This window comes from Sciurus vulgaris (genome assembly GCF_902686455.1).
Source record: "Sciurus vulgaris genome assembly, chromosome: 10".
Taxonomy (NCBI): Eukaryota; Metazoa; Chordata; class Mammalia; order Rodentia; family Sciuridae; genus Sciurus; species Sciurus vulgaris.
Genome location: NC_136470.1, coordinates 72,925,223 through 72,947,840, shown reverse-complemented (window position 1 = coordinate 72,947,840; position 22,618 = coordinate 72,925,223). Strand labels below are relative to the sequence as shown.

Genomic DNA, 22,618 nt, shown 5'->3' with positions numbered 1-22,618 from the left:
CTCTTCAGCAGCCGTGTATGGAGGTGGGAAGCAAGTGAGCTAAGAGCATGGGCCTTGGCAACCAGTAGACCTGAGGGCAGATCTCGGCCCTGCCACTTCCCATGTGACCCTGGGCAAGCCGCCCAACTCTCTGAGCCTCAGTTTTCTCATCTTCAAAAAGGCAGAAAAGCTTATTTATTTTATTGGCATATGGCGAGGATAAAATGAGATCACGTTTATAAAACAATTAGCACACTGTCTGTCCTAGAATAATGAATGCAACAAAGCTTATATATAATTATAATTATTAGAGTGCATACACTGTGTATTTTCATCAGAAGGCCTGGTTTCTGGGATTTGGCAAATGGGGGGTCATTGGTAAGGAAAAATGGAATCAGAAGTAAGCATTAATTAATGACCAGAAGACCAGGGAAGACTGAAAAGAGGGCTTCCTCAAAGAGACAGCTACCTCTCCCAAGACTTGAGACCCAGAGCATTCACTGGGGCCCTTGATAAACATTGGCTCATACAACAGAGAAGATGCAAGAACATCCTGGCAGAGGTGGGTACCAGACACTGCTGAGGTCACCAAGAGGTATGGCCACCATAAAGTGACCCACTGCCAATCCAGCTACCTTGGAGAGAGAGGAGCTGTCTTGCATGGAGCCTAGAGGAGGGACAGGGCTACCTCAGATTATGCCCACATAAGGAATTGTTAACAGCAGGCAGATCCAAATTGAACTGATTTCCCCCTGCCCCTTCTTACCAAAGAATGGATTCCCAACTGTGTTGGGAGGGTTATGGGGGGCACATTAGAGGGCAAACCGCTGCTCCTCCTGCCTTTCCTGGGGTCTGGACCCTCACATCAGAATTACCGTCTCTCTCTGACTCAGGTTCTTTGCCTCTGGGGAAACCAATACTGAAAAAAAGGGCCTGGGGTGGGGGATTAGCATTCATGCTTTTCTCACTCTGTCTAGCTGTGTAAATGGTTTAGAGGAGAATAAAGCAGACCAAAATGATCATGATTGTGAGAGGGGAGAGGCATAGTCACAGAAGTATAATCCACATTAAACTGCAGAGGGGAGTTCCATTGCCTCCCAAGGTCCTTTCTACACTAATACTTTGTGAGTCTATGAACCTTAACGTTCCTGGGGGCCCATCCGGATAATCTGGTGACATGGAGACCGATTGATTTTTGGATTTACAGCTTTCCAGAAAAACATTTCTGGGCCTTGGAGGGGATCTGCACATTTCCTTGGAAAGACCAGGAACAGGGAGGTCAGGAGTGCAGGGAGGATGCAGATACAGACAGCTGGGATCAAAGCCACAGCATTGGGAGGGTTGAGAGTTGGGTCCTGGTGCCTGGCCTTTCTGGCGCACGGGGTGAGCTGGCAGCAAAGTGAGCCAAGTGAGAAGTGTGCAGTTCTGTCCTGACACCAGCCTGCTTATTCGCCTACCTCCTCGGCAAAGGCCCCCAAAGACTAGTCTTAGGTCAGTTTCACCAGAGTCAAAACCTGAGCCAGGATTCTTGTGCAGGTGACTGACTGGGGAGTGGTCCCATGAAGAAGCAGGTGCAGCAGAGGGAGAAGTCAGGTTGACTGATCCCATGTGGAGCCCTGAGCATGACCTGAGCCACAGGACTTTTGACACCTGTATACATTGGGGCATGGAGTACAGGTCTTTTCTATTCTTCTATCAGTGTTTCTTATTGGCCTTGGAGTGGGGGGTGACGGTTGTCTCCTGGGTGTGTCTGAAGAGAAGACCCCCTTAAGTTTCAGGCGGGCCTCTGGAGGAGGCTGCACAGACATTAACCACCAACTCCAGCAGTAGCTGGGGAGGGGTGCCCTGGCCCAGAAGTGGGGAGCTGGTAAGGAACAGCAGTACCTGCTACACCTGCCGCCTCTATCTCTTCTGTGAAACTCCATTCAAGATATTTTGTACATACTTCCGAAGATAGAATAGAGGCCATTGGTGAGGTGGTTGGGAAAGGGAAATCCGAGCTTCTTGACCCTACATCTACAAGATCATATTCAAAAGTGAGTAACTCCTGAGATGATTCTTCCAACACTAATCACATTTAAAGACATAATAAACATTCTTATGCTGAACTCTTTTTTTAATTTTAATTTTTATTTGTCCTAATTAGTTCTACATGACAGCAGAATACATTTCGATTCACTATGCGAATGGAGCACAACTATTCATTTCTCTGGTTGTACCTGATGTAGAGTCACACCATTTGTGTTATGCTAAACTTTCATGCTGACTTGATTCCACAATGGCACTGTGAAACAGGTCTTATTATGACGATTTCCCCTATACAAAACTTGCTCAGAGTGGCCAAGTGTTTACTTGAGGTGACTCACCTAGTCAAAGCAGTCATGTCTAATAGTAAAAATTCAGACAGTACTGTAGACATCTAGGAACCATTGTTTTTTTCAGATGCTCTTCTCTGAGCTGCTCATTAAGTCGTCAACCTCCCAGCACCCTTCCCAAGCGTGTCCCTCAATGGAAACATGTCTTAAGTGCCTTCAGTGTTCAAGACATGCCAGATTCCAGGGCTTAAAAAGGATGGTGATGTCTGCTTCAAGGGGTCTTAGAATCAAACCAGGGAACAGCTTTGAGGCAATAGGGAAGGTTTGATTAAATGCCAATTAAGAGGATTGGTGGGCATCATGGGAACTGGGGAGGGGAGGGGACTTCTGCAGGAGAGACTGTTTCTGGCTGGTTCTCTAAGAAGGGCAGGTCTTGACTCAGTTGGATTCAAGGTATTTCTAGAATTCCTTCTTACCAGCTGGCAATCACTGGACACCTGTGCCAAGAAGTGACATGTCCCTCCATTCATGAATTGATTCATACAAACCGTGTTGACTAAACTCTCACTGCACAGCAAGCTCTGTGTTTGGTGCTGGGGAGGCAGAACTGAGAGGCCCCCCTCAGAACTCCGCTGCCCACGCTGAGGTCCACTTTGCAGTCCCTGGATCCCAGGGTCTGGGCCTCCCAACACCCCAGTCTTTGCTCACTGGCTCAACAGCATGAGGATATTCTGTGACTCTCTTGACTCGTCTCCTGCCTTGTCTCATGGTTAAATCCTGGCTGCTGTAGCTCAAGACAACACAGGCCATGACTGCAGGAGAGACTAGAGAGGCAAGAGTCCCACCAGGTGTAGGAATGTGGCCCCTCTGTGCAGCCAGGGGTTTGCTATCGAGGAATAAATATCAGAGAGGCAAGCAACAGTATTAGCCACAGGACAGCTGTGGACTTCCTTGTATGATCCTAGGCACCAAGCTTCTGGCCCCAGTCCCTGCCCAAGAAACTTCTGGGCTAACCATAGTCTCTCTTGCTGACAGGTAAACTTGCTTCGTCCTAGCCTATCCTCAGAGAACTCTTGTCCTCTTGTCCTTCAGCACTGAGGAACTAAGCCCAGGCCTCTCTCCATCCCTTCCCTGACTCAGCCAGGAATCAGTTCTGCTTTTTGCTCAGCTTACCCACCATGGAGCCCCCTGGGAAAGTTAATGGGAGGGAGAATGAAAGCAGAGGAAGGGTGTTAATTAAACACCAGATGTTTAACTCTGTTAATTAATGGCTCTGTCACCCTGACTGGCATCAGCCTTCTCTTCTCCATCTCCCTCACCTCACCATTCTTTCCAACACAGGAGGGCCTTGAGTTGAAAGCTGAAGAGCCCGAGGCCAGTGGAGGGTAGAGGGAGAAAGCAGCCAGGGAGACTCTCCAGAGCAGCTCCATTGCACAGAAGGGAGGTGTGGACACCCTAGACTACTGGAGTGAGAGTGGAGAGAAGGACTGTTGGGAGAGAGAGAAGTCCAGAGGCCCAGACAGATATGTTTTCTTTGGCACATGTAGGGATTTCAAAAAATGCAAATGGTTGCCAACATCTAAACATGAGGGAATTTGATGCAAATCCATGTATGTAGATTTTCTTTAAGAATGGGCAGGGTTGGACCTGTGTCCTCACAACAGTCAGCTACATGGTCCCCACCCCATCCACTTGGCTCCTATGTTACCTGCCCATCCTGAGGACGTCAGGGTTTGGAAAACACTATTGAGGATCGAATTACAAGACTTGATAATGGACGGGATATGGAGCTGCTGGTGAGGGGGATCTAGGAATGCTGCGATGTGAATCTGGACACCAGGGAGGACTGTGGGGCCACAAGCAGATATGGGAAATGTGGGAGAAGCAGGTGAAAGGAGAGAGATGACAAGTTCATTTGGGGCAGGCAGTCCCAGTGAGATGGAGATGGCCACGTGGTCTAGAGTCCAGAAAGAGGGGCTGGGTGTGGGTAGCTGATGGAGCAGGGGAAATGAGCTTCTGGGTTGGATGAAGCCATCCAGAAGGAGGCAGGATGACAGAAGAGGGAATTGAGACTAGAACCTTGGAGAACCACACATTTGGAAGGAAGAAGCAGAAAGGAAAGTTAGGGCCAACAAGGCGGTTGGAAGGAACCTGGACATGTGATGACAGAGAAGCAGGCAGAGGGTCCACTGCCTCATGGCACATTCCTGTGTGTCACCTGTGTTGAAGCACGAGTAGAGTTTCCAGAAGGCCTTGTGGCCAAGGAAGTCAATATGACTTGCCCTTGTTCTGTTACCCTGGGATTCTTCTTCCTCACCACTACAGCAGACTCCCCAACAAGACATGAAGTCAACCACTGTCATTGTGGCATGTTTACCTCTTCCAGGAGTCTTACCCCTAATAACTACAATGAAAGCCTTGTCTCTAATTGAAAGTTTCAGTGTCATCCCAGAAATGACCTCCAAGAAACAACCACCCTCCACATTTTCTGTTCATCCTCCGTGAGCGCACGTAGCAGGACTGCAGCTCCCGTTACTGACACAAACACACAACTTCTGGTTGCCCTGAAAATCTCTCCCATCAAGGATGTGGGGAAAAAGGTACACTCATACATTGCTGGTGGGACTGCAAATTAGAGCAGCCACTCTGGAAAGCAGTGTGGAGATTCCTTAGAAAACTTGGAATGGACCTACCATTAGCTGGGACCTACCAGCTATCCCACTCCTCAGCCTATACCCAAAGGACTTAAAATCAGAATACCACAGTGATACAGCCACATCAATGTTCATAGCTGCTCAATTCACAATAGCCAGACTATGGAACCAACCTAGATGCCCTTCAATTGATGAATGGATAAAGAAACTGTGGTATATATATACAATGGAATATTACTCAGCTATAAAGAATAATAAAATTACGGCATTTGCAGGCAAATGGATGGAATTGGAGAATATCATGCTAAGTAAGATAAGCCAATCTCAAAAATCCAAAAGAGGAATGATCTCACTGATAAGCGGATGATGACACTTAATGGGGGGTAGGAGGGGGACAAGAATGGAGGAAGGAGGGACTGTATAGAGGGAAAAGAGAGGTGGGAGGGGTGGGGGGGAGGAAAAAAATAACGGAATGAATCAAACATCATTACTCTATGTAAATATATGAATATGCAAATGGTATGCTGTTACTCCATGTACAAACTGAAATAACATGTATCCCATTTGTTTACAATAAAAATAAATTAAAAAAAAAAAATCTCTCCCATCTGTAGAGAGGCCAAAGAACAGGGCTTTGGAGCCAGAGTCCTGGACCAGCTCCAGACTTGGTTCTTTGAGAGGACCTGTCCCCCACTTCTCTAGCCTTGGTTTGTTCTCATGTGAAATGAGTTTCGGAATGCCCAGAGGGACGGTTTCCATTGGTGTGCATGCGTGTGCTCACGTTCACGTTGGTGTTAGAGTCTGTCTCTCAGCTGGTGGCTCCTTCCGTCTCCCTGTGACACCAGCAGCACAGAAGGCAATCGGCAGATGTTACTGGTCTCACTTCATTTCCATAGATTTACAAGCATCCCTGTATGTGTTACTGAAAAATCGGGTGTAAATCCTATTTTAAGAACACAGTGCAACTTGTTACTTGAAGAATGCTTTGGAAAATCCTTTAGGGAAGTGAATAATGGTCATCCTTTAGTGTGACTCTGGTGCGAGTATTCATGAACTTTCTGTTGCCGTGCGGTTCACCTGTGAGGTCTCCCCTATAACCTCCCCTCTGTGGCAGTTCCCACAGGACAGACTCTCACCCTGTCCTGTGCCTGTCATTTCTGCATCTCTGGTCCTCCCCCTTCCCACCCCTCAGGCTGCACATCCATGCTCCCTGATTGTTCCCTCCAGTGGCCTTTTCCTCTCCCTGACACTGAGTGACCTGCCTTGCCGGGGGCAGTTACCAACCGCTGCTCCTCTTTCTCAGAAATTCAGGCACAGATGACTCTCTGGATGCCAGAAAGGTGTTTACCCTGGGGTGGGAGACCTGAGCTGGGTGTGGCAGACAGAATAATGGCCACCAAAGAGCCCCCAACCTTATTCCTGGACTCTGTGACTATGACACTTGACATGGCAAAAGGGACTTCTGTGGTTGTGATTCCATTAAGGACCGGGAGGTGGAGGGATTTTTCTGGATTAATCGGGTGGACCCCGTGTAATCCCGTGGTTCCTTCCAAGTGGCAACCTTCCTCAGTTGTGGACCCAGGGAGCCAGAGCCGTAGCTATGGGAGAAGGTTAGAGAAATTTGATGCTGCTGGCTTTGATGATGGGGCGTGGGCGGCCTCTAGAAGCTGGAAAGGGGAAGGAGATTGATCCCCCTAGAGCTTCCAGCTAGGAGAACTGCCTGCCAGCACCTTGGCTTCAGCCCTGTGAGACCGAGGACAGGCGTCTAACCCAGAGACCTGTAAGATAAGAAAGGTGTGTTGTCTTAAGCGACTAGATCTACGGTCACATGTGACAGCAGCAACAGGAAAGGAATCCAGTGGGCAAGCACTTCACGGTCCATCAGGCAGTCCTGCCCCACACCAAGCGTGTCTCCTGTGCCTGCTTCATCATGCAGCCATGGACTCCTGAGGTTCTGCCCCTCCATGCGTGGTTTCATCTGGTCCCTGGGCCTTGGGTGCCCGTAGCCTCACTCCACCTCCTGATGCCCCAGCAAGATGGTCAAGGTGTGGATGGACAGTGAAGAACTGACTTCACTCACTGGTCAGGGGTCAGTGTGCCCTGGGGGAGGGGGAGGAGCTGTCAGTGGGTGAAGGACTGAGGGAGGGCAGAAAAAAGACCCCTTCATCTGGGGAGGGGTCATTAGCACACTTCTAGGGATCTGGGTTCAGTGTATTTAAGGAGCTTTTCCTTTAAAAAAAATGTTGCTTTATAGTTTACATATACTACAAATGTATGTATATGTGTAGTATAGTAAGGATATCTATACTGATGGAGTTTGCCTTCTTAGCTATTTTAAAATTCAGTTGTTTGGGGAACACTCATTATTGGGTGGCCATCAGCATCATCCATCTCTAGAACTCTGTTTATTCTGCAAAACGGAAACGCTACACCCTGTGAACAGCTCCTTTCCCTTCCCTTGGGCCCTGGCAGTCACCAATCCACTATCTCTATGGATTTGACTATTCTGGGTACCTCATATACACAGTGGTTGTCTTTCTATGACTGATTTCTTTTACTTTATATAATTCCCTCAAGTTTCACCCAGGTTGTAGCACGTGTCTGAATCTCTTCCTTTTTTTTGGTACCAGGGATTGAATCCAGGGACACTTTACCATTGAGTCACATCCCCAGCCCTTTTTATTGTGTTTTATTTTGAGACAGGGTTTCATTAAGTTGCACAGGGCCTTGCTAAATCACTAAGATTGGCTTTGAACTCATGTTCCTCCTGCTTCAGCCTTCCAAATCACTTGGATTACTGGCGTGCACCATGCCCAGCTGATTTTCTCCTTTTTAAAGGCTGAATAATATTCCACAATATATAAATATTTATACCACATTTGCGTATCCATTTGTTCATCGGTTGGGGGTTGCTTGGAATGCCTGCAACCCAACCATTATGAATAATGCTGCTATGGACATGGCTATCTCTTCAATATCCTGCTTTTAATTATTTTGGGTAAATATCCAGAAGTGCAACTGCTGAATCAATGGTAATTCTACTTTTGATTCTTTGACTAACCATCCATGTTACATGGTGCCTCTACTATTTGACACTGCCATCCACCCATTTTAGCTGCTAAGGGTACACTTCAGTGGCATTAAGTATCTTCACATTGTTGTGCCACCACTCATCTCTTTTGGAACCCTCTGACGGATAGGACTAGCTCTCTGGATGTTGCTCAGGAGAGGGAACAGAAATGGCCCTTCTTCCGCAAAGGTTCGTGTTGAGTGAGCGAATCTGCTGGAAAACCCAAGGAAAGACAGGCCCTTCACTGGATTTGCATCTGTTTTTGAGCTGTAGGCATGTTTTCAAAGGCAGTTTCCATTTTATGCAGCCTCGGAATATCTGATAGCAAAATGTTTTCATGGAGAGCGCCTGCCGGCAGGGAGGAGGCAGGAGGCTGCTCTAATGAATAGATAAGAGGGATATGTGTTTGGCAACATCCTCGGCATTTAATTCCAGTAATTAAAGTAGGCAAGTCTCCTTTGTTTTCTTTTCCTTGCAAAAACAATAAAATATTACAGAATATTTGGGAAACAGGAAATAAAGCCCGACTGGTCCTCATCACCTGGGTGGCATCTCCGCCACTCCCATCTGTGGAGCCGATCCGGGCAAGGCCGGAACCACCGTGCCTTCACCCAATTCAAGCCACACTACAGCTCGGCAGGGCCTGGCCTGGCAGTGACCCAGGTCCTCTCCCTTCCTCGTCAGGTCTCTCTGTGCCTTCGGTGTGCCTTCCTCCACAAAGCCGTCCTCAGGATGTGTACGCTGGTCTCTTTTCTCAAGTGATGGGAACAGTCCCTGTACGTTCTTGATTTCAGTTCTGACCTTTAGTCCACATATTCTGTTCAGAAAAGCAAGTCCGGGCTCCATGATCACAAATGCAGAGTCACCGTAAAGAGTGCTCAGGAGATTTCACCTCCAGTAAGGATCCCCGGAGTGGCCTGGGCTCCACTCTCAAGTCTGTGTCAAGTAAAGCCATTTTCTGAATGGCTGAGTCCTGTGTGCTGTGCTGAGACCAACTCTAGGTTTGGATCCAGCGCCTACCAGTTCGACCTTTTTTTTTTTTTTTTATGGTACTGGGGATTGAACCCAGGGGCACCTAACCACTGAGCCACATGCCCAGCCTTTGTTTATATTTTATTTTGAAATAGGGTCTCACTGAGTTGGTTAGGCCTTCACTAACTCATGATCCTTCTGCCTCAGCTTCCCCAGCTGCTGGGATGACAGGTGTGCGCCACTGCACCTGGCCATTTTGACCTTTTACAAGTTACTTAGCTGGATTGTGCCTCAGTTTCCCCATCCATGAAATGAGGATGACAATAATACGTGCCTAATCCGTGGGGCTCTTGTGTGGATTAAAATGACATACTATAGATAACGTAGAGCACCACTTGGCACATAATAACATGGTTGTTGTTATTACTTAGTCTCGGTTCTGCCACTAGTTCTCTATCCAATCTTAAACTGGATATTCTCTCCAAAGCCTCAGTTTCTTCAGTTGCAAATGGTCTGTAAGAGCCCTTCTTGTTAACCTTCCTTTGATTACATTTTCCTTTTATGTCCCACGTGCCTCTGTGTTTAATTGTACTTGGAAAGGTGTAGACTTTCCAAGGGAAAGTGGGACTGCAGGAAGGACTTCCAAAAACTGACAGGACAAATGCATGACCTGGAAGTATCTAGGAATGTATGGAAGAGAGGAGAGCCCAACCCCCACCCCTAGCAGAGCCCAGAATACAGTATGCAGAGGTAGGAATGAGCTTGCCCCTGGGAAAGGGCACGGGAGAGGCATCCCTCCACTCTTACCCTCCAGGTTCCAGAACTTTCTGAGCTTCTACCCCTCCCCAATCGGATCCCAACCTTCCCTCTGGGCCCCAGTGCGATTAACTGGGAAGAAAAGAGGAAAATCCGTATCCAATCTGCTCTATTCAGAGCAAAGGGAAGGAATCTGCATCTCAATTTTATCTTTGTGCGGAGTTTGGTTAAACTTGGCCCCCCACGTGTGAGGGATGGGTGGGTGGGAAGATGCCTCCCTGCCTGCCTTGGGAGAAGCCTTGGACTTCAGTGACCCAGGCCTGCGTGGGGGAGGGAGTGCGCCCCTATGCCCTCCCCTGATGCCAAACTGCAGAGAGAGACATTCTTCCCTGCTCTCGGTTTCCCCTCTATTTCCTCTTTTCTTTTTCTTCTCTTTTTCTCCCCCCTTCCCAGGCAGTCAGCCAAATGGAGACTTTGAGTGGAGGCAAGGAAGGAGGGGTCCAGGAGAGGAGGACTGGCCTCAGCCTCTTCCCTAAAGATCTTCCTGGGCGGACAGAGCTTGGGGTGGGGACCAGAGGAAGCACGTCCTTCACTCTCACCCACCCTGGGCCCTGGCTCTTGGGCCTGGGCTGGGGGTGGCTGCCAGGTGGCTGTCTCCACTCTGGCTCCTACTCTGGACTCTGGACTCTGCCCTGCCTGTCCATAGGGAACTTCTGGAATTTGTTTCTTCAGAGCCTCTCTGGACCTGGAAAATGTGGCTCCCACAGTCTTAACTCACAGGAGACTGATTTGCAACAGGAAGTCAACTTAAAAATTTATAGCCAGAAAGTACTCTCCCTGCTAGGAAAGCCCACTCAGAAACCAAATTAAACTCCGAAGGCAGCTTGTAGAGCACGTGGAGCCAGGGCTGAGGAATGTGTCCACAGGACTGGGGTCGGTGTGTCCTTAGAGTGGAGTGGCCCACGGTATAAGCTTCATATCCCAGCTCCATTGTTAACTGGTGCTGGAACCTTTGGCCAGTGTCCCAATCTTGATTCCCTCTCTTTCCTCCCTGTCAACTGAGAATGATCATAAGCTTCCTCTTTTCCCCATATTATTGGCATATTATAGTTGTACATATGGTGGGATCTGTTGTTACACATTCATACCTGCACATGATAGAACAACGTAATTTGGCCAATGTCATTCCCCTGTATTTCCCTCTTCCCTCCCCTTCTCCCTGCGCCTGTCCCTTTTCTCTGCTCTACTTATCTCTTTGATTTTCATGACACTGCCCCCGCCACACTTCTCTCTTCCTTTTTTTCCTCTACTTTCCACATTTGATAGAAAGCATATGACCCATGACCTTCTGGTTTTGCTTATTTCACTTAACATAATGTTCTCAAGTTCCATCCACTTTCCTGCAAATGGCATAATTCCATTCTTCTTTATGACTGAATAAAACTCCACTGTGACCAGCTTTCTTGTGGAGTTGCCATGATATCTTGCAGGTCAAGAACTTAGTACAGTGACAGGTGTGTGCTCAATTGGCTTCAGTCATTTTTACTCCAGCCTTCATCTTTAGGGTTATAAGTTGCCTTTTCCCTCTGTTAACACTATTTTTTTCCCTCTAAAAAGAGAAGAGGGGCTGGGGTGTGGCTCAGTGGTGGAGTGTTTGCCTAGATGGAACCTAGTGAGGCACTGGGTTCCATCCCCAGCACCACATAAAAAACTAAATGAACAAAATAAAGGTATTGCATCCATCCACAACTAAGAATAGTAAAATAAAATAAAATAAAGAGAGAGAGAGAGAGAGAGAGAGGAGGTCCCTGCTTGCTCTGGAAGGAGGCCTTCTTGTCAGCAGTAGCTTGAGGGATCCTCCTCAAGCTGCCTGGTACCGTTTCATGGCCAGCATGGCCTCTGACCTGGGCCTCCAGTTCCCTTCTCCTTGCCTCTGTGGGGCCCAGCCCTGCAGCAGAGCTGTGTGTCCTCCACAATGGGTACACAACACCCGTGCTTTGGGTGTCACACTGGGCTGTCTTGAATAAGAAGGTGCCCAGTTCCAGTTCTGAGTGCCTTAGGACAAGCAGCCTACTCTAGCCCTCCCTCCCACTGCCTGGTGCCACCTGACTTTCTAAAGTTCAGACTTGATTGCATCCTTCCACTGTCCCTGACTATCCCTGGGTCCTCCTGCACTGAAGGAAACAAACGAACAAAAACCCTCCTGGAGCTTAGCTTTGTTCTCAAGTCTCACCATGAACTGGCCCAGTTTCCAGACTTGCCTCCCTCTGCATCTCCCTCTGCCCACATCCCCAGCCTCTGTGGATTATCTCAGGATTTCCAGGGCCAAGTCTTTGCCATGCTGTCCCTTCAGTCTGGAGTGCCCTGTTGGATGGGGAAGCAAGACCCTGTTTGAGGTCTGCCTTCCACTACAGACATCGTAGGCCTCCTTCTCACGGGCGGCCCTCTCACTTGTTTCCACAGGGCATTTTGTACCTCATGGGACCCCCTCATCAGCTTCCAGCTTCCCCTACTGATCTACCCATGCTTTGGTCTCACAGTGGGCTGTGAACTGCTGGGGAGCTAGGACACCCCCCTTATTCCTCCTCATACTGAATGGAATGATAAGTGAATAGATGGCCCCCAGTGGGCCCTCTGGCAGGCAGGGGAGGACATGGTTGTGCAGAGAGAGCCTATCGGGGGCCAGTTTTGGCTGTGTGGGAAATACAGCGCTAACACGCACACTCTGAGTCCCTGTTTCCCTCATTCTTCGCCCCAGCATGAAGAGCAGAGGTCCCTCAGACTGGACCTCCCAATTGCCCTGGCTGTCTGCCCTTCTCTCGCTCTCCCTCACTATCCCTCTGAGACTTCCTCCCCTCCCTCAGTTCCAGCGAATCCTCCTCTTACTATCTGTGCTGGGAAAACAGGAAAACAGGCCCCCGGGAAGTCCCAGAGCAGGCGAGCAGCCCTCACGGGTGCCTGCGTGAGTGCTCCTTCTGTCTCACACACCAGCGCACACCTCACACGTCTCCAGGCTCTGTCAGAGTGACCCATAGTGAGGACCCACAGGAATTGGGGCCGCAGCGTCAGCGAAGGCAAGAGAAGCTCTGGCCTAAGATTTGGGAAAATGCTTTCCTCGTAGCTCAGGGTTTCCCAAAATAGCTGGAGTCAGCTGGTGCAGCACCTCCCTTCCCCCACTCCCAGAGCACCCCGCCACGATGTCAGTGACAAGCAGCCAGAGACAGCGTGAAGACAGATGTGTCCCCTGTGCCCCCAGGTCCTGGGTCACTGCCTCTGCCCTCATAGACACATCATTAAACTGTAAGCTCCTTGCAGGCAGGGAGCACACTTTTGTCATGCGAGCCTCTCCCACCTCTGCTTCCCCACTGTACAGGGTCTGGCACATAGTAGGTGTTCAGTAAGTACTCAGTGAATTATCGTATAAATGAATGGTAACTATCTGAGTGTTTTGTGTATACAAATCAACTTACAGGAATGTGTTTTATAAAAGGCCTACTCTGTGCTTCAAAGCATCTCTCTCTAAGGCAAGAAATTATTAGCCTTAGTTATAGGTGATGACCTGAGATTTTTACACCCAGATTTTGCATTCTCCCACGCTTAGGGCTTTCTGCTATACTGTACAGCCAACAGGAAAATCAGATGGCCTCTTGCTATGCTCTGCTGGTGGAGAAATTGAGATTGTTTTAACATGAGATTAGGCATATCTATTAGAAATAGAAATTCTTATTTGTCTTAGGAATGTGTGTATATTCTTATAAGTATAAGAAACCAAGCCATATTGGGATAGAAATGGTGTTTGTCTAATGAAAATTGAGACCTGAAAAAATAGAGCTTAAACAAATTAGGAGTGTATTCATCTCTAATAATAATGATGATAGTCAGCACTTACTCCATGGAAGGTGCCATTCTAAGCCGTGACAAAATATCTTATTTACTCTTTGCGACTCTAAGAGATGGGCATTATTTTCCCCATTTTACAGACAAAGAAATGAGAGGTAGAAATGCAGGGCTCATGGTAGAGCATGTGCTTACCCTGCTCAAGGACCTGGGTTCAAAGCCCAGCATCAGGAAAAAGAAGAAAAAAAAAGGTGTTATGGTGATGTGAGGTGTCCCCCAAAAATTCACATGTGAGACAATGCAGGAAGGTTCAGAGGAGAAATGACTGGGTTTTAAGAGTCTTAACCCAATCAGTGAATTAATCCCTGATGGGATTAAATGAAGTGGCAGGTGTGGCTGGGGGAGGTGGGAATTGGGGGACGGCTATGGGGTGTATATTTTGTATCTGGAGAGTGCAGTCTCTTTCTCTCTCTGCTTCCTGAAGATGTGAGCTGCTTCCCTTCGCCACACTCTTCTGCCATGATATTCTGTCTCACCTCAAACCCCGAGGAATGGAGCTGGCCTTCTATGGACTAAGACCTGTGAAACCATGAGCCCTCAACTAAACCTTTCCTCCTCTATAATTGTGCTGGTTGGATCATTTATCCACAGCCGTGAAAAAGCTGACTAAAACAAAAGGAAAGGAAAAAAAATAAAAAGAAGAGTCAAGTCTGAGAACGAAGTCTGGAGGTAGGCAGAGGAGAACTGACTGTGTCATCGGCCAGGCCTCTGCCTGCCTTCCCGCACCACCACCCGGCTCCAGGTTAAAGAGCCCTTAGCAGCTGCACAAGGCTAATGGGACCCCGCACCACCTGGATCTGTGGAGCAGGTGGGAGGACGGAAGCCCTCTCAGAGCCACTCCCAGCATGCCCCGCACGGCTCCTCAGGCACCTCCCACCTTCCGCACTGGCCACCTCTGTCAGGAGGGCTGGGAGAGGTCAGTCTTCCCAGGTCGTGTTGGTCCTGCCCCTCGATGGTGCAGAGTGCTTCAGAAAGGAGGGAGACAAGAACGCACCCAGGAGGCAGTGCCCGGGGCAACTCCTGCTCCACACAACCCAACTGGCTTAAGCAAGAATAGGGGAAATTTTATCAGGACCTTTGGGGTATGGCTCACAAAAGTGAAATGTTGTCAGACCTCAGGAAAGGGCTAGACCTAGAACTCCGCTGTCAGTGCTCTGGACAGTTTCTACTGTCTCCTGTTACTGGTCTCTATCTTCAGATTGTCCTTATCTACATGGCCGGTGGAAGAGGACCATTCCCCCACTCCCTAGGGCTACCTCTCCAACTTCTGGGTTCTTTAGCAAAGACTGACTTGACCCTTGGGGGTTGCACACCCAAATTGCTGTGAGAGAGCACCTGGTTGGTCTATTTTGATCATATGTCCACCCTGGTGCAAGCAACTGTGGTTGGGGTGGGGATCACATGGTACAGAAGAGACTTCTGAGGCCTACCCCTTCGGCTATGGGTGGAGGGTGGATAATTTCTGAAGATGGGGAATCCTTGGGAGTTGGGAAGTCACCCCTACACACACACACACACCACACACACACACTCATGAACACACCCAATCTAGAGCTCTATCAGGCATAGTGGTGCATGTCTGTAATCTCAGCTACTCAGGAGGCTGAGGCAGGAGGATCACAAGTTCAAGGAGGATCAAGTTTAAGGCCAGCCTTGGCAACTTAGTGAGACTCTGTCTCAAAAAACAAAAAGGACTGGGGATGTAGCTCAGTGGCAGAGTGTCCCAGGATTCAATCCCCAATACCAAAACAACAATAACAATAAAATCCAAGTATTTAGAGCTCTGCCCAAAGGTCAGGCCTGGTACCACTCAGTGATGTGAGAATCATCCACTCTTCTCTTTTTAGGGTGCAGCAGAATCCCTGGTTCTGCTGAAATTTGCAAAGCCGCCAGCCCTGGCCCACTGCGCTTTCGTCATCAGCACCCCACACGGCAGCCCTTCCTAGCCTTCTGCTCCTCTGACCCTGCTTCATGCCCCTCTTTGGGCCCACTGCCTCCCCGCCATGGGGGAAGGAGGTCCTTGACGTGATGGCAAAATAGCCCTAACGTGAGCCCCTGTTGGACTCCCAGAGTTGGCTGCCGACAACTAGGACACTAACCTGAGTGCAGGCTTTTCCTGTGGCCTGCCTGATGTGCCTGCAGCCTCTGGGTACCTCTGGGGTGTGCTGTGTGCACATGTCCAGGTGCCTCTTTCTCTCTGTCTTTCTCCTTCCTCACCCAGAGGGAAGGTAACTGAGTAGTGGAGATCCCGGATCCAGGCCCTGATCTTCTCCCTGCCCTGTCCCATCATGTCCCCTGCATCCCTCTTCTGAAACAGCAGACAGATATTATGCTGTGCTGAGGACCAAGTAGACAGGGTGAAATTAATTTAGCAATTATTGATTCAGGAAGGACTTGGAGGACATATTTACATAAATACCACAATGAGAATGGAACTTCTACTGCAGAACTTAGGAGACTTAGGGCCTGGGGACTCAAGGAGGAGAAGGGGCCAAGGGTGTTTTTTCAATTCAAGCCCCTGGGCTCAGGGTCTGATCAGAGTGCTGGGCCTGGGTCTCCTAGGCTATGTGGTGGTCAGACCTGGGTGGGAAGAAGGGAAGCTGGGTGGGGAGCGTGAGGGCAGGGGAGGGTTGAGGATGATGAGGGAGGACAAGCGCCTTGCCACCTTAGATGCCTTTGGGGACTACTGGGAGAAAAGCCCAAGCCAAGGTCGCTGATGGTGTGTTGTGTCAGAAGCCCCCAGACCCTAGGATGCAGATGGTGAGCTCACATGGGCTAAGTTGAATAAGGGAACTGTTCACCGAGGTATGGAAGGGGGCCGGGAACCATATGGATGCTGGCTGTGCCGTCTCCTGGGGCTGGTAACCATGGGGGTGGTACCACCCCTGGTTCTGAAGGGAGGAGGGCGGGAGAGTTTGGGAAACCTGGAAGCAGAGGAGCAGGACTGTAGGGGATGTGGCCAGCTCCCACTGCTTTCTCCTCCGCCCTCTCCCTCCATTGGCCAAACCCAGACAGAGGGAAGGCAGGCCTGTACGCAGTCTATACAGACCCTGGCAGGGATAGAGCAGGGGGAAGAAAGAGATTTGGAGGCCCCAATGGAAGTATCCAGCACAATGTCAAAGGACCCAAGGGAACACACCAGTGCCCCGCTCCTGCCTGCAGCAGGACGCTGACACTGGTCGCTCACTGTCTAACTCCCGTAATCCTCACAACTGCTGATGAAGTGGATATCATTAATATCATTCCCCATTTGGGAAACTTAAAGCAGGGAGAGGTGAAATATTTTTCTGAGTCACATAGTAAGGAAAAGAACTGGAATTTGACCTCAGGCTGTCTGGCTCCAGAAGGTTGCTCTTGTCCTTTGGCATGCCATTCCCCACTTCTGTGGCTGTGTTCGAGAGGTCAGGGACCAGTGTTGGGGAAGGGGTATTGTGGGCACCAAGGATGAAGCAGAAGAGCCAAACCCCACATGGCAAGAAGGCTCAGCCTAGCACCAAGACAAACACAGTGTGAGTGATGGTGTGAGAAAGTTTGGACTCAACTTCTCTCCCAGAGCGTGTCTGCTGAGAGGAGTGACCAGGAGCTTCCAGGAGGGCAGAGAATGTGTGTGTTTGTGCCTGAGAATGAGGGGATCCAAGAGGGGATATGGGACCTAATTCCTTGCAGGGTACTGCATGGGGCAGGATAGACTAGTTGTGTCTGTCATTTTCTTGAAGACTGGCGGCAGTTCAGATAATGAATATCAACCCATTTCACATCTGTCGGGAGCCTTAGGCAGGAGGAAAATGATCTTACTGTTATTTTTCAGACCTGGAGCAAGGTAGAGGCAATGGGTTAAGAGCAAATGTCCTGGAGTAGGAAGAACCTCAGTGGCTTCTGGTCCTGTGGCTCTCATCTGTGGAAGCCCTCACCTGTCAACCCAGGCCTCCTCCCCCTGGGGAAGGATTCACCTCATCCCTTGTCAGAAGCCCTTGATCTAGTTCAACCTTTCATTTCATAGAAAAGAAAATCATTCTTCTCTACAGCTGCATAGTACTCCATTACAAAGACACACCATAGCTTAATTAAGCAGCCTATTTTTAGATATCTGGTTGTTTTTGCCTTTCTATCATTTCAAAGAATGTCACAGTGAATAATCTCATACATAAGTCACTTTGCACATGTGCAGGTGCCTCTGTAGTCTATTTTTGCTCCTTAACTATCTGTGGTGACAGAGCAGGTTTGATTTTTCAATTTGCAATCTGTTGCAGATGGATACTTATGTAAAATTCAATAAAAGTAAATTACTAGAGAAGAGAATTGATAAACAACATGCAAAAATACAAGCCCAAATATTTTGTTCTCTCTCTCTCTCTCTCTCTCTCTGTCTTTATTTCTCACTCTCTCTTTCAGCAGTGCTGGGGATCATGACAAGGTTGGCAAGCACTTTGTCAATGAGTTGCACCCTGAGCTCTAAATATTTTTAATACACATAAAATTTATTACTATAAAGGTTTTAAACACTGACTCTCAGATTCTGCATCTGACTCACTGCAGAACCATTTCAGTGTGAATCCACACTTGTCTACACACCCCCAACTTTGAGGAGTACAAGCCTAGTCCTCCAGAATTGGTTACAGGGTCAGATGGTAAGTGCACAGGCTGTTTTGCCAGACACGCCCAGTTTCCCTCCATGGGAATATGTCATTTTGCACATACTAGCCCCTTTCCCATAGGACTCACCAAAAAGTGTGTTGTCTAACTTGGATTTTTGTTACCTTAATAGTTGAGAAGTGGTATTTCAGTCTAAGTGTTTGTTGGCACTGCACTTCTTATGAGTGAGAATATGTGTCATTTGTATTTTAAGCCCTTTTTGTTTTTATATTTTTTACCCATTTCCTACTTGAATTGTTGATCTTTTTCTTTTTGGTTTCCAGGAGTTCTTTATATAGTAGGAATATTAATCCCTGGTTCATGATAGGAATTGTGACTTTTTTTTCAGTTTGTCATTTGCCTTTTGATTCTGCTTAACATTAGAAGGGGGCACACACAAGTTTGTGCTTTTTCTCATTGTTTTAAATTGGTGCATCATAATTATTCACAATAGTAGTGTTTGTTGTTACATATTCATACCTAAGTCTATGCTTTTAATGTAGTCAAAGTTTCTAATCTTTTCTTTGATGGCTTCTGGATCTTGAGTCATGGTTTTTCCTAAGGTAAAAAGAATTCTGCCTGAATTTTCTTCTAGTATTTTTATGGTTTTATCCTTAATATTTAAATCTTTTATCCAATTGCAATTTTTCCTAGTATAGGATGTAAGATCCAAGTTGGAGTTGGGTTCAAGTTTTTTTGTTTGTTTCATTTTGTTTTTACAAATAGCCACATGTTGCCCCAGTTCCATTTATTAAAATCCATTAGATACCACCTTTATCATTAAAACTAATTTTAAACCATTTGGAATCATAATAGAAAAAGCTCTATAATTTGTCAATTTTGTCCAGAATACCATTACAAGGAAAATTAGCTTTCAAGATATGATCTATAACTTTCCATTATGAGAGCAGAGTAAACGCCGAGTAACATAAATATAATGCCAATTTATCTTTAAAAACCCTGTGGGGTCTCTGACTACCACAAGGAAATTGAGAGAAGTGGGCGTTGATGGAGGGAGCGCTTGGTGAGACTGAGTTTTGCATTGCAGGTCCTCTCTTCAGCCTGCCTCCAGGAGCTAGGACTGCAGAGGGGCCCACCATGGTGGTACCCAGACCCCTGGCCATCTTTCTGTTGTTGCCCAGCCTCACCCTGCTGGTCTCCCACCTCTCCAGCTCCCAGGATGTCTCCAGTGAGCCCAGCAGTGAGCAGCAGCTATGCAGCCGGAGGGAGCACCCTATCGTGGCCTTTGAAGGTGAGAGCATCCCACATGATTGTCCCGAAGGACTTAAGTCAGACTTTAACAAGGTCTTCCCCACTGCTGGAAGCCCTTGTCCATTTCTTGTAGGGTACTGAGACTCATCCTCTGATAGATATTTTAAGAACAGGTAACACTGGGCTGGAGGGGTCTAATTTTTGTCTCCAGATAATTTATTCAGGCCCTTCCTTCACCTCCTGGGGCCAGTGTAGTCTTTTGCTGGGATTCTGTTGTTAGAGAATGAAGTCACATGTGCCCAGGTGAGAGTGGCCACGATTTGGTGGTGGTCTCAGCTCTAACTGTTCTGGAAGGTAGACTCCATTCCTTGACTTCTGTGGGGCAGGATGATGATGACCCACTCATTAGGAAGTGCCTGGAGATCTCTGGAAGGCTTCCTTCCTGCTCTAAGTCAGCTGCAGGGATGCCTGGCTTTGGAGTCCTGGGAACCCTCATGAAGAGGGGGCCCTGGTGACTAATAATTCCTTTGTGTGTCAAGGGAGAGCATGGGAGTGTCCTATTCAAGTGTTTCCCAAAGTGGGATTTGTGAATCACTGGACATATTCCAAAGGGTCCATAAGTTCTCCATGATTTCTAAAATTAGTACATACATTTGATGATAATCCAAAAAACAAAGCAAAACACAAATACAAGAGAGGCCTGGATGTTCTCCCATTAACCAGTTTCAGGGTCTCTAGTTGTGCTACAATCTCAATTAAACTTCAGAATCCACCGCCTTGTGGCAGTGGCTCACACTGGGATCTGCAGGTGTAATCTCAGGGATCCCTCGGTTCTGGAGTCTGATCAACACTGGCCTACTCCCTCCGCATATTAACTCTGTCGGGGAGGGCCCGCAGGGCAAGGGGATAGTCACCTCCTTTTATAAACAGGAAGACTGAGGCATGGGGGCTGGAAAGACTGTCAGGGCAGAAGCTCAAGGTAGGTCTGTCTCCTGACTCCACTGCCTGTGATAGAGCGATCAGGTGCTCTCCCCTCCTGTGTCCTGTGGGATTCTCCATGGTCAGTGGGCCCAGTGGTGGCAACCAGAGCAGAGAAAGCAATCGATGACTCTAAGGCTAGAGTGGGATTTGAGGGACAGAGGGGGCCACAAGGATGAGAGTTGGGGGATTCCTGGGTGGAGACACAGGGGGCACTTTGAAAGTGTGGGTTCTACTTCCCCTCTCCAAGAGGGAACGTTTCCAGCTGTCCTCTCTGCACGTCCTGTTCAAAGCTGGGAGCCCAGCTTTGAAGCTTAAGTGGATTAGAGTCAATTAGCAAGTCCTGAGCCTGCAGGACGCACATAGCCTCGGATTTCTGATGGCCCCTGGATGCTGGTGGTTGTCACTGAAGGGAAGGGCCAAGTGAGGGGCAGAAGGTACAGAATTCCCAGGGCTGTTGGGGGCCCCTGTGACAGCTCCTAGTGGAGCTTTCCTCGTAAGGACTTTGTGGAGGGCACTATGGCCTGGACCGATTCCAGGGAATCCTTGCCCCCTTCCCCTCCTGTCAGGCTGGTCTGCGTCTGGGCAGATCATGTGTGTGTGGCAGGGATTGGTGGAAGAGCCTGAGTGCCTGGGTTCCCTGAGACTATTTTGGTCTTGAGGTGTGAATTAAACGGATCTGACTTCCCACTCCAACCTCTTGGAAATGAAAGTATCACCACCCACTTCCCCATGCTGACAACTTTGGGTTTTCCTATCCATTCATCAAATTATCGCTTGTGTGTGTGTTTGTGTGTATGTGGCAGAGATGGGTGAGGGGGCTGGGGATCAAACATAGGGTCTTGCACATGCAGGGCTCACCAGTTTTGTGGGCCTGTATGGTGCGGACACAGAGCCCAGCGATGGGGTCTAGGGAGTAAACCATATTTCCTTTGGGGACTCAGTTACCTCATGTCATTCTTCATAGGTGGCTGCCTTTGGACCCCCCCCAGTGCAGCTGACCTGAAATCGGGACTGTTTCTCGGTTCTGCTTACATCTCTAGCACTCCGGTCACACGGTAGAGACTCAGTTCACACTAGGTGAGGGTCAAGGCCCGGCAGGTTCCAGAGAATTTGCACTAACCCAGCACAGTCCTGACCCCCACCTTCCAAGATGTGTCCCTTCATTCCTGACTGATCTGTAGGCCTCCCACCTTGCAGCTGTGAGTTTCCCTCTCCCCTGACACCTGACAGATCTGTAAATAACCCCTTAAGTACTCCAGAGGAGCTGCCAGTTCCAGAATCTGACTGGTGGGTTTTCTGTTTTGTAAGGTTAAATATTCTCCCCAGGGTTTCTTTTTGGCGGGCCCACCTGTGTTTCTCTTCGGCCTGCCTTTTGTTCCGTTTGCCACAGCATATCCTTTCTAGGAGGCAGGGAGAAGCCAGACTGGAGTTAATACTGGCAGTGGTTAATCCACAAAGTGGGTAATTGAATTGACTATAATTAAAATCACAGGCGCGTCATGGAGAATGTCATTTTTCTCTTAAAGTCGCCGTCCAAAGCCTTTGCTGCATACGGAGCTCAGGACGTGCTTGGTGTTTTAAAGACAGCCTTCCCTCTGGTCCCCTTTGCCTGTTTAATACGAGGAGGCTGGCTCCCTTCCCAAGCCTCCCCAGGACCGCAGCGCGGCGCTGCGCTGGCCTCGGCTCTCGCCTGCCTCACCCCTTTCCATTTGCCATGTGCGTTCCTGAGGGGCTCGACGGGAGGGACAGACACTAGAAGAGGCCCCCAACCCCTCTGTCCCCGTTGTCTACTGCTCTGGCTCAGTTTCCTCTTCTTCCCTCCTTCCTGGAGAAGAACCTGAATGAAGACTGAGCTAAGTCCCCAGATGAAGTATTTGCTGTGCACTGGCCTTGCCGCCTCCTCCCTCCCCCAGCTACCCACATCTGGAATGCTCCTGTCGGCAGGGAAAATTAAAGTGTACACACACACACACACACACACACGACATAAGCACATTCACAGTGACAGTAGTATATAGTGTGAGTGGAACATGAAGGGTAGAAAGAATGTGGAAGAACACAATAAGATCAGAGTGGAGAGGTTTATAACCCAGGTGGTCTTCCTGGAGGGGGAGGCCCTTGATTTAATCTCTAAGGTGATACAACATCCT

At 48.6% G+C, this 22,618-nt stretch overlaps 1 protein-coding gene across 7 annotated transcripts in view; it reads left to right on the top strand.

Moving 5' to 3' along the window:
• The window catches only part of SEMA5B (semaphorin 5B), a 115,606-nt gene that overhangs the window by 57,973 nt on the left and 35,015 nt on the right, over positions 1-22,618 (top strand). For all 7 annotated transcript variants that reach the window (XM_079155290.1, XM_079155289.1, XM_079155286.1 and 4 more), the window contains exon 2: positions 19,324-19,527. In XM_079155290.1, coding sequence (XP_079011416.1) covers positions 19,374-19,527 — 154 coding nt within the window. In that variant the 5' untranslated portion in view covers positions 19,324-19,373. The remainder of the gene's footprint in view (positions 1-19,323; positions 19,528-22,618) is intronic.